Raw genomic sequence first — 13,045 nt, 5'->3', positions numbered from 1 at the left:
AATACTTGTCATGTAGAATTAAATAATTTTCACTGCTGCTTTCCAGTTTGTAGGATATCATATAAGCTTACAGGAAGTTCCCAGACTAAGTGAACTTTAACCTTAAGGATGAAGTACAAGATGAATATCACAGAGAGGAAGGACAAGCCTGTGGTACTGATGAGAAAAGTTACAATCAGTGATAAGGAGCAATCACAATGCAGCATGTATCCAAACATTATTAATGTTTTGGGTGATGGTGGTTTTGCAGACATTTATTGAGTGATACATCTCAAGACAGGTTGAAAACTGAATGTGCTTGCTGAAAAACTGAACAAATGTGCAGTTGAAAATCTGTGTTATTGCTTGAAAAAGACAGAAGCTGTTTTTCTTACACACATTATTAAAGTAGATGGATAAGAAGGCAAGTGGAAAGGCTTTAATAACACAGATAAGTAGTTTTGCTGTTATATACTTCCTCATTTTTTGAAGAAAATAAGTTGTTTCCATATGCTGCTGGAAATTATCATTATGGCAACTTCACAATTTGTCAGTTCCCTTTTTACTTCTGTGTTCAGGAGTCAGTACTGAATCGATGTATTTTTTACTTATGAGAAATTCAGAAGTGAGCTTCTTATTTCATAACAGCTATACATATGATAAGTATATGCAGTTCCCTAAACTGTTGCCCTTAGAGGAGGAGGAAAGAAGAAAAACAAAGCTAAATTATAATTGTCTGAACAAAGATACAATGTGAAAATGTGTAGTAGTCCCTGACAATCATTAAATCTGCAAAAGAAACCTGGTACTGTGGGTGTTAATTACAGTAATTCAAGATGTTTTGGGGAATACAGTGTCTTCTTTTTCATCCGGCCTGTACAACTAATCACTCTAGTTTTCTGTTACGAATCCTTAAATTGTTCTGCTGTCTTATGAACAAAAAGAAATATCTAGCAAGCAACAGCAGAGTCTACTTTTCCAAACTTCCTGAAGTGTTTTCTCTTTACTAAAGATACTGTGTTTTCTGTGAGCTTTCTATGGAGGCCTGGCAGCAATTTTCTAGAGATCCTGTACTTACTAATTTATAGAATGGTTAATTTTGAATAAGAGTTTGAATTAATTGATGAATCACAAGCCTGGAGTGTTTATTTCATATTAATGGAAATCCAGAGCCATCACATTTAGTGCCTTGATCCAGAAATATTTACCTCTAGTGTAGTGCTTATAATTGCAAGTCACGTATGGAATTATTGATTGCTCACAGTAATGAGCACTCTGCTAAATGCAATGTGTGTCACAGGATCAATAATTCTGTCTCTGTTCCTATCACTTACAAACAATATATGCAAGTCGCATTAAAAGTACCTTCACACTGTTTTTATTTTCTTCTTCCCACGTCATTACTTTTCCTGAAGATCTCATCTTGTCACAGTAGTCTCTGCTTCTGACATTGACATATGTCTTTGAACTTTTGTGCATAAAGCAGTGCAAGGTCCCAGAGCCTAGCCTTGCACCCTCCACATGACTCTCAAGCAGAGACCTGTGAGTAGTGGCTTCACCTGTCTTCTGAAAAAGCAGTACCTGGAGTTGCATGTAGAAATGTTTTAGTTACTGCAGTGGGAATAAGGGGAAAATTACCAAGAAGCTGAAGTTACGTTTTATGCAGAGTTTCCTTTGTTTTTATGTGTTATGCTTGGATGGCTTGTGTACATTAGCTTTTTAAGAAAGAAGTAAATCTACCTCTCTTGGTCTGCAAAAACAAAACAGGATACAGAAACTAATCCCAAAACGACAGATGACATAGACAATTCCATTTCTAAATATGAACTTTCTTAAGCTCAAGGGCAGCCAAGATTTCTGCCTGGGTTATCTCCACCTAAAATATATTAACAATAAATTGCATTTCCCTACAGTAAAATTCATCTTATACATCCTGGCCTCTGGGCAACTGAAAAAACTGGTTTGCTTGTCTAAGCTAATATTTACTTTTCCTAGAAATGTGCTTGATCAGAGAGAGCATCTCAGGAAAGTGAGCTGACAGTGGAAAACAGAAGTTTCTTATGACACTGATAAAAGACCCTAATTCCTCCTTCCTTTGGGGCATGGTGTTTCAGGGGAATAGTTAGTGACTTATATAGAAGAGACCTTTAATGTTCACCTTTAGTGCTTACCTACTCTAAGTAATTCCCAAGGAATGGGGGATGCAATGTACCTTTCAGTGGGGAATGTGATGACTCTGCAGGATTGTTCTGAGATTTGGTTCAAGGAAGTCTAGGAAAGAACTCCTAGAAAACTGGTCTCCTGAAAGGAGTAATAAACAGTATGGGCAAAATCCAGACTGTAATGGTACAGTATTCACAACGCAACTATGCTTAGTGCATGTCTTATTTAGTGCTGTCATTTATGATTATTCTCCAGCATTTGCAGACTGTTTGTGTACCAACTGATTTGAAACATGATGCTTGTTCTAGGATGTACTTATGAATTATTATCTTATTTCCCTGACTATCAGTCCATTTTGGAGTTGAACATACTCAACCAAAGTACTAAGGGCGAGCAACTATTGTCCTCAAGGTCACCCTTATCATGCAAGATCTCACCCAGGGTGCCCAAATATTTGATGAGTGACTAATGTTGCAGTAAACAGAGGATAATGTTAACCTGAGTATGGAAGATACTGTTTTGGTTTTAGTTGAGATTGAGTCGATTTTCTTCTTAGTAACTGACCTGATGCATGTTTTGGATTAGTGATGAAGATAATGTTGATAACGCACCAATGTTCTGTTCGTTGCTGAAACCTGCTTGCACTGAGCAAAAGATTTCTCTGCTTTTCATGATAATACGGCTAGGTGTGTGCAAAAATGTGGGAGGGGTCATGACCATTAAAGCTGACACCAACTGAGCAAAGGATGTATGCCATACATATAAAGTTGTGCTTAGCAAAAAAATGCTGGGGGAAGAGAAGTAGGAGAGGGAGATGTTAGGAGTTTCGGTGTTTGCATTTCCAAGTAACCATTACATGTGATGAAAGTACGCTTTCTGGAAGTGAATAACATCTGCCTGCCAGTGGGAGGTAGTGAATGAATTATTTTTCTTTGCTTGCACACACAGATTTTGCTTTACCTATTAAACTGTCTTTATCTCAACCCATGAGTTTTCTCGCTTTCACTCTTTATTCTCTCACTCATCCAACTAGTGAGCAAGAAGCTCTTGGCCTGTCTACTGGGGTTAAACAACAAGTGATATCTACCAGTAGTACTAAGCAAGCATGATACTAGTTCCAAGTGGTGAAAGAATTGAGGAGAACAATGAAATCTCACAGAAGAAAACAAGGGATCTGAAAAACATGCAGACTCAAACATTTTCAGATAGCTCCTGTCTCTCACATCACACAGCCACTGTGTACTTAACCTCAGTCTGTGGATCTTACCTACCTCTGCCCTTACTCTCAAGCAAATAGCTTGAAATGATTGAGAGATTAAGCCATCATTTACAAGTTTGTCTCTGCCAGTGAGACTGTTATTTGTGAATGTTTTTAACCCATAATCTGAAGGATATGAAAACTTCATCACCTCTGCAGGTCTGAAAAATACATCAAAACATACCACATAAAACCACCTCAGCAAAATGAATAGTAAAGTCATGAATATTGTAAAAGTGTAAGCAAGAAGAATCCAGATAATAATTATTTAGAATTTCTAATGACTGTCATTAGCAATAATAATGATTAAATTAACAAGTAAAAACAGAAGAGAAGAGTATGAGGAAAAACTAATCATCATGAGATAGCTTGAAATGTTGACAAGTTATGTGGATAACAGTAGATACATAATGTGAAGCAATTAAAATCTGCCAAATCAAAGCATTCAGAAACACACAGTACAATAAAAAGCAGTTTCATATTTTCAGGGGAGGGGGGAAAGATTTTGTGTGAAGAAAGAAAGAAACGAAATAGAATTATATACTCAAAATGTTTGTCTTATTTTTCAGCACAAATTGAAGTGATACCATGCAAAATTTGTGGTGATAAGTCCTCTGGAATACATTATGGAGTCATCACATGTGAAGGCTGCAAGGTATGAGATTTTAATACAGCACAGTCATCAGCATCTGCATTAGCCTCAGGCATCTGCGTGTTTAATAATACACTCTTACACTCTTTCAAGCAAGTAACACCAAAGGCCATAAAGCCTGCTGCTTATACACATGCATTTCATGCCTAATTTTCCTGGTTTCTCTTCTTTTCATCAAATAGCCTTTAGAGTTACTTCCTCTTTTGAAACATGAATTAATCTCATCTGATGCAGCATAAGTGCTGATAAAAAGGCAGGCAACTTGAAGTCACACATGTTAAATAAGCTTGAGAACTGGATTTGTTACCTTGTTTCCTATACAGCCTGAGCAGCATTAGAAGTTGATGTGATATCTCAGTTCAAATCTTAAAAGCTTACAGGTGTCAGTTTAGTCCTATTTTATACACTTTGTATTCTGCGATCTCCAAAAGGAAAAAAATACCTTACATTATGACATTATGGGTAATGTAAAAGGATCCTTTGCTTTCTTTCTTATAGGCTTCAGCACAGTGGAATTGTTTGGAATAGAATGCTAGACAAAAAAAAAAAAAAAATTAGCATATTATCCCAGACATCAGCTCAAATATCTCTAATCAGACACCAAGCAAACACAAGAAAGGTTTTTGTTTACAATTTTAGAAAGACTCTGTGCCTTTTTTTATCTAAGGAATTGCTTATGGAACACCAGAATTTTATAGTATATATGTTGGTATTATTTTGACTGTAACAGCAAAGCTGTAAAGATGAAGGGCAGCATCTCCTTCTTGTACGTAAAAAATCCCAAGCCTGTACTTTCAAAACTGGACAGATAATTGCAGAGTGAAATGGAAAGTCTCTCCATACTTAATGCTTTAAGATATTTCAGAACAACTGAAAAGTCTATAAACATTTACAAACTCATCCATAAACTCATTCACAAAACAATGCATTTAGTGTCAGTGTGTTAAGAAGGAATATATTCTCAAAGATCTGATTTCTTTCAGAAACTTTAAGGGTGTTAAATGAAAAGCTTACCCTGTGACACTGTCTTTTTGTGAGACTGGACTGGAAATAAGCATTTTCTTACAACAATTACATGAAACAGGACTGTACTAATTGATCTAATACTTTAATATTTGAATAAAAGTTACAGGAGAAAAACATTTGGAGCAGAAAAGGAACATCTTGACTCTATATCCAGCTTCCACAGTGCACTGAGGGGTACAGTCTCCTGTAGATGTGATCAGGCTTAATTCTGACCCTTGTGTGTGCCTCAAGGAGAGACAATACCCTTAGCTCTATGTGGGGACCACTTATTGAGATAAAGAGCTTTTCTTCCAATTAGAGCAGTTTAAAATCTATGAGTTTTGTGCCAGTTTTGCAGTATCGCATCAATTAGTCTAATGCTGTTTTGCAAGCTTCTTGTGAAAAAAAGATGTCCAGCCTTCACATCAGGCCCAGTGGAGGTCATCTCCCTCTGCGTGAGCTCTCTCTTCATTTAAGCACTGTCTCAGGTAGTGCAACACTGCTCCTCTTTGCCCAGCAGTTAAATAAATCTTTGTTCATCCCATATACTAATAACTTGTCATTTCTAGCTCCTTTTGTCTGAATGCATTAGAAATCTGAACTAATTAAGAGGAAGAGTATTACAAAGTAGGCCAGAAGGGCTTTCACAAGACCGCGCACATTAAGCCAAGCACCAGAGGGCCTCAGCGTTTTGGGGAATGGCATTGGAGGATTGCACTCCCGCTGGCAATGCTACAGACTTTCTCTGTCCTTTCACTCTCTGTCTATGCATTAGTTCTGCCACTGCAAATGCATATCGTAAGAGCTTAAGGGGCATTGTAAATGCTACAGCAGTTACATACTGCACACCTGCATAGGCTGAGCAGTGTGCTGGGCCCACTAAAGAAAATGGTGGCTCTGCCAGCAGTCACCAAGGAAAGAACAAAACTGAAAGACATGTTTCCATCCCAGTGTCTCTGTGACCCCTTTTGGTGAGAGGTCTCTTGTAATCCACAGCGCAGCAAGGATCTAGAGGACAGTTTAAGAGGCCATTCCCTTCTCAGACTGCCAGTGATGGATAAAGTGAACTGTTTAAGATGCAGAAAGACTTCTAGTCGGTTCTGAGAACACTGGAAGACTTGTCTTTCTGTATGTCCTTTAACTCCTCAGTAATGACTTGTGTCCCGCTTCTCCAGAACAGCATTATTCCCAGTAAATATAACTAATGTTATGTAAAAATCTTCCAACATGAAATGAAAGGTTTCTCAGTAAGAAAGCACTTAGATCTTTGCTGAAAGAACAGAGCACAAAAGTCTCCTTGGAGAAATAAATTACCTGCTGTAGATTAACTTCATTATGTAATCCTTGATTTTTCCCTAAGAGGAGCAGTGACTGAAAAAAACAAATTCTTGTAAGAGATCGAAGTTAGTGGGGAAAAAAATACAAACAAATTCTTGTGAGAGGAGATCAGCCTTAATAGATAAAAACAGTACTATGTGATAAGGCATAGTTGATGCTAGGTGGTTGTGTGGGTTATTTTAACATAATTTAACTCATTTGTTCTCTCGAATCCATATCACATAAGAGCTGCTAAAATCTAAAGCAGAAAATGTTCCTCACGTCAAAAACAAAATTGGCTGTAAGGTTCAACAAACAGATAAGAAATATCTGCAATTGTCATCCATCTAGCAGTAACATTAAGCTCATCTCCACTGCTAAAAAAATGTTTGGTCAACTAGGATCAGGTAAGTCCACAATGAACTTTTCCTGAGAGCTTCCCTAAAGGATATCCATGCTCTTAACCATGCAAATCATAAACCTTAATTTAATAGTCACTGCACAGTGTAATCACTGATAAAGCCAGCATGGGCCAGATGAATTAAGCTTCTTTGGGATCATCGATTTCAGGAACTATCACTGCTGTCTCTTCAGTGGAACATCATGCTTATTGCACTCTTACTGACATCTCGTGCCACCCTAATTTGATTTTCAGGGACTGAAGAGGGATTACAGGTGCTACCTGTAGCATGGAAATCAAGCCCTGTGACAACATCACCCTGTTGTTTTCCCACTCCTTCCCCCAGAAACCCACAGGAGTTGTAAATCCCATCCCTTATTAGTATCTTCTGTCAGCCTGAACGAAGATAACAATGGTTTTGCCTGATGAGTGCAGTCAGCGCTTCTTTTCTGACTCCACTGAGAGCTGTTTACAAACCAACACGGAAAGTCACAAGCACTTTGGTGTCACTTCTGCCAGTGACTAGTTTAAGTACAGTAATGATGCTTTCCCTTCATAGTTTCTTGCAGCGGTTGTGCTATCCTTCATCTCTCCCACCAAACAGCCATGCAATTACTTTCTTCTAAAGCTGCTAAGTTTGCCAATTAAATTATTTTCTTTGTTTTTTATCCCTCACTCTCAACTCACTGATCCTCTCATGCTTTATTTTACAGGAAAGAAAAGAGAATTATAAAATGCTTTCTCCCTGGTTTCATCTTTCTTTTAATTTCTGCCACTTCATTTCATTTCTACAGAAATAGTACCTCTTAGTGCTGTTTGTAGTGTTTAGGAGCTCATAAATCATTACATGTTCTCACCCTCAAAAATTTAGCAAATAGGCCAGCAACAGGCCAGACAAACCCTCCAGGATATAGAGTGTTGAACTATTTTTGATAGATTAAATGGTTAATGTTATATTCCATTGATATGGAAAATATCTGTACTTTCTCATGGTAGTGTCTAAAGGTGTTGCTTTCTCCTTTGTGTGTCAGATTTACCTGATACAGCCATTAAATCCTAGTGCTTTTGTAATGTTTGAATTTGAATTACTTTTCACTCCCAAAGTGTATGGGCTCTCCAGATCAGATCAACATTTGCCAGATTAAATTTAACAGCAGACTTCAGCTTCTAATCCTATGTATAGCCAGTGCCGGATGTTAGAAGTTTCTTTCAATAGATGGAAAATAGTCAGAAAAAGTACTTTAATGTTATCTGTTTACCAATGCTGACAAGCTTTTCATCTGTGAGGTGCAAGAATTAGATGATCCATGGTAGTTATTACATAATAGGAATATATTCTGTAACTCTTTATTGTTTGTCCTTTAGCAAAGTAGTGTTAGATTCTTTACTGAACAATTACAAATCCTCCTTATGAGCAGTAAATGCTCTTTAATTTCACTGTACAAGGCTAGTGCATCTGCAAAGTCCTAGCAAAAAATAACATTATGCTACATGAGAGCTTGCATGGCTGTGTATGTGTGCATGTGTGTGTGTGCATGTGTGTGTGCACATACCCACATGGTAATACTCCTTCTCTCTTCCTTGTCGCCCCTAGGGATTCTTTCGGAGGAGTCAGCAGAACAATGCCTCCTACTCCTGCCCAAGGCAGAGAAACTGTTTAATTGACAGAACCAACAGAAATCGTTGCCAACACTGCCGACTGCAGAAATGTCTTGCCCTGGGAATGTCTAGAGATGGTAAGGAGTCAGATTCCTGCTTTATGCCTAAACATTTGAAATTCTTCTTCTCTGCTGACTTACTTAAACTCCCTGTAGATTTCTAGAAAAAGAGAGAGGAGAAGCTCCTTGCTTTGTAACGTACACACTGTGAGACACAGATCTTAACAGTGGAAGCTATTTTCATGAAGAGGGTGGGAAGATAGCAAAATGGAAAACAATGTTAGGTTAGAAGGGAAATAGTTGGATAGGAACTGCATTGTTCTGCTCAAAATCACGAAAGTTATCTATGGAGAGAAGGATTTGTATTCCAGTTTAGACAACTTTTTATATTAACAACATTGGTTATACTGGTTATACACACCACAATACTGGTGTGAGGAAGCATCCCTTTCCTTGTGATCTCTAAAGATCTGTGACTGTGAATAGGCAGTTTAAAAAAAAGAGTACACCTTGATAATATTAAGGTTTTTCAGCTGTTTATTTTATTCAGAACACTTGACCAAGCATTTTGCCTTGTGAAAAAAAGCATTTAATTGGTGCACTGCCTCCTGTCCATGCCTGGATCTACAAGAGAAACATTTCATTGCTAATGCAATGGCTGTCCAGCTCACTGTCACATTTGAAATGGTCAGTGAGTACGAGAAGAGAATGTTCTGTCCTTGAAGGCAGCTTACATTTGCTTCAGTAAGGCTATATTAGCTTTGATTACGTGACAGCATTTGTTCATAAAACTTGTTCTTTGGAATTAACAGGCACTGATGAAGTTACTTTAAGACCTATTTCATAAGATAGTTCAGACTTTATAATTTTGCTTTATATCTATAATAGTTCTTTTCCTACCTCACTATGTTTCATGTCTCACTGAAACAACTTGCTCATCTGTCTCAGCAGACTGAGAGGACCCTGCTGTCTCACCTTTAATTCATGGAGTCCTTTTGGGTCTAGCATGCAGTATACTTTCACACCATAGCTATTGCTTCTTCCTGGAGAGCACTGTAGGAAAATTTCAGTAATTTAACAGCATGTACTTTCCCAATAAAAGTAATACCGTCCAAGTATTTGAGATATCACAGAAGTATTTAACACATGACATTGTCTTCCCAACCTATAATGCAGGGACTGCTGTGTACAAAGAGGGATTCTTTTGTTGGCATCTCTTTCTTCTCTCATTGTGGATGTGAGAGTGTTTATACTTAATCATATGGAGAGTTCTTGCAAGTTTAAAATAGCCTGCATGGATCTTTTTTGACAGAAAAACTGGATGTGAATTTTACCTTTCAGCCATGTAACAGATTCATTTTTATCATGCAGAGGCAGGATGCTAATTGACAGCAGCTGGAGAATCCAATTAATGAATACATAATGAGAGTAAACTGTGGGTATTTGTTTTTACGGAGACCCTACATTTGAAGAAAACACGCAGTTGTACTTCTCAAAATCTAGTCATTATATATTGTCCATAACAGTGTGCAATGCACAGTGGGCTGGTTGCAGAGCAGCCAGTGTCTATGTGAAGTAAACTCAGTCTGTGCGGAGGTCTGCAAGTAAGCTGGTACTGGTAACAAGAAAAATAAATTGAAAAGGCTACCATCTCCTGAATTTTATGCCATTTCCTTCTAATAGAGTTCTCTTTCTCTGTGTTTCATTGTTACTGTTTGGGTATTTTTTGCTATTAAAAAAAATAAATATATATATGTATTTTATGAGCATCTGTAGGCTCAGAATCTTCTGGAGGACTATAACTGAAATGGAGCCAAAATGGAAACCAAGCCACTAATAAGAGTGATGATCTCCATTACAGGTGGACGGGAAGTAGCATTTGAAAATAGTCCTCATAATATGTAAAATAAGTATTTCCAAAGAAATGTCCTCCTATCTGTTCTCTGATAAATTCTGCTGAATGTATCCTAATTGACGGATCTCATTTGTCTTAAAGCATGATTAATAGCTTCCTGTTCTCTGACATCTCAATATCTAGGCCAGTAAAAAGCCAGAATTTAAAGAGAGAGAGAGAAAATAAAGAGCAGATAATTATCAATGACCACTGTGTATATAGGCTATGTTTACTCCTTGTAGTTCCTTAGCAATCAGACCGTCATTTTCGAAAATTTCAATCTCAGTGTAGTGAGCCCTATTCCTGGGGACAGTAGTTTGCATTCTGATGTTTTCCTGCCCTTCTCATTAGAAGGAATGCATGGATTTTGTGCATGGAGATTATGTAAATTGAGTGTGTAAATCCCTGAGACTTTTCTCTGTGAAAAAGACAACATTCATTTGTTCTGTTTACCTTCCAATCTGCTATTTTCCTCTAGGTTCTAAAGCTAACCTGCAAGATTTTTATTTTTGAAGTGTGAAGATAACACCCCATTGAAAGAATGTGATAATGGGGCTGTAGGGCTTGTTTTCAACCAGAGTACTAATCCTGTTAGCGCACAGTTTAGAGGTTTGTGGAAAGTTGGTAAAATGCAACAACTATGAATCTATAGACTGTGTGTTTCATACATCTCTGGGTTGTTGTTCGCTGATCACAGAGATAAGAAAAGGATGCATCTACTTTCTAACATTCACAGGAGAAAGTGAGTTGCCTGACTGAGGCCCCTCCTGTCTAGTAAGAGTTACTGTCACCTTGTAAATCCAAGCAGATGATGGTTTCTCCTTTGTGAGATGAATATGGTTTAAAGTTCTGCATCTTTTCTCTTCCAAAAGAGAAATATAAGATTCCACAGCAAAAGTGATGCTAAAAGTGAGTATCAGGGGAGCAGTGCTGTTGAGAGAAATTGAGAAGAGAAACATGACAGTGGCTTACACTATGCTTTGTTTTTCAGCTGTGAAATTTGGAAGAATGTCCAAAAAGCAGAGGGATAGCTTGTATGCTGAAGTGCAGAAGCACCAGCAGCGACTGCAGGAACAGCGGCAGCAACAGAGCGGTGAGGCAGAAGCCCTTGCCAGGGTTTACAGCAACAGCATCAGCAATGGCTTGGGCAATCTGAATAATGAAACGGGCAGCACCTACTCAAATGGGCATGTCATCGACCTGCCAAAGTCTGAGGGTTATTACAACGTGGATTCTGCCCAGCCTTCTCCAGATCAGTCTGGGTTAGACATGACTGGAATCAAACAGATAAAGCAGGAACCTATCTATGACCTCACCTCTGTACCAAACTTGTTTACCTATAGCTCTTTCAACAATGGGCAGTTAGCTCCGGGGATATCCATGACTGAAATAGGTAAGGAAAATTATTATTTCTCAGTTGCAATGTGTAAATGCAAACCAGATTATACTATTGCTGTTATTAAAATACTATACAAGCATTCTATATGTGGTCATACAGTAATTAACTGTTCACAGTCATATACATATGTGCACACACATACAGGGACTAAAGGAAAGAAAATCAGTCTGACAGTAATTGACAAAATATAGTCAGTTCTGTGTTAAATAAACTGGGCATATTATTCTGTTTCTTAAACTAAGCAGTTTATGTTCCTATTTATGAAATGGGAGCACTGAAGCAGGTGATGAATCAATCAGAACCAAGTGATAATTAGTAGTATGGCACATGCTTCAAATGTGCTCATTACTAGGAGGCTTAAATGATGTCCTCAGCTAGCCAGCCATATTCTTGTCAACACTCAGAATTCCAATAGCATCTAATTCATTGTCAGAAGGCACCATTTCCCTGTTTCTGGTATGTGGGTGTACATGCAGAGCAAGCTGTCTGATCTCGTGAGATAGGCAAACTCAGCTAGGGTAAAGGTAGTTGTGAGAATATCCCCACTTCTCTGCTTGAATGCCCTGGAGACGCATCTGTCCCTTCATTTCTTCTTTGAAAAGATGCAAAGAGACCTTTCTATTAGATAATACAGTTTGAAAGACTAGAGGTAATTCTTCTATAAGAGATCTGTGTACATCTACTGCCTCTCATCTTATCTCTCAAGCTTAACTAGGGATAATACCTCCATTGTAAAAAAAAATGTAATGAAAGATTTGCATCCTAATTTGGTGCATCCCACCTTAACAAGTGAAGTAGGCTGATTCAGCTGTGGTTGAGGATATAATCAAAACAGTGACACTTCTCTAATGGGATTTAATTAAAAGGAAAGAGGAAGGAAAAGAAGAAAAAGAAAAAAGATGAAAAGATGTTCAAGAGCACTTGTAACAAAAGAACTAATGTCTCACCATAAACACCTACAGCTCTGATTTGGCCTTACTGCCTCATGAATGTATGCTAAGATGTTTACATGTATACATCTAGTCAGACTTGCAGTTAGCCCTGGAGATTTGACATGTCGTTGTGCCCATGTTGTATCCCTGTGACATGTTCTAGGTCACGTTTGGTTTAGGCTGTCCAATAAAGACCTATTCCCACAGTGTAGTTGTGCAGAGGATTAGTGGAATGTTTTCTTTACCTTCCTTTTTAGCTCTTCTTGTTGTATGAATAGTATTCAAAAGGGACTTGTACTAGCCTCACTCCTGGAACAGGACAATGAACCAGATGAGAAAGGATTTCAACAGTTATGGGCAGTGTTCCCAGAGATACCCAAGAATGTGT

General features: G+C 38.0%; 1 protein-coding gene across 1 annotated transcript in view; it reads left to right on the top strand.

Annotated features, from left to right (window-relative positions):
* The window catches only part of RORB (RAR related orphan receptor B), a 136,942-nt gene that overhangs the window by 94,849 nt on the left and 29,048 nt on the right, over positions 1-13,045 (top strand). The window contains exons 2-4 of the mRNA XM_015849152.3: positions 3,970-4,055; positions 8,369-8,510; positions 11,318-11,719. Of these exons, the coding sequence (XP_015704638.1) occupies positions 3,970-4,055; positions 8,369-8,510; positions 11,318-11,719 (630 nt within the window). The remainder of the gene's footprint in view (positions 1-3,969; positions 4,056-8,368; positions 8,511-11,317; positions 11,720-13,045) is intronic.

This window comes from Coturnix japonica, chromosome Z, assembly GCF_054131305.1.
Source record: "Coturnix japonica strain WE chromosome Z, WE-NBRP24, whole genome shotgun sequence".
NCBI classification, from domain to species: Eukaryota; Metazoa; Chordata; class Aves; order Galliformes; family Phasianidae; genus Coturnix; species Coturnix japonica.
The sequence above is the reverse complement of the archived record's forward strand: the minus strand, read 5'-3'. Positions and strand labels throughout refer to the sequence as shown.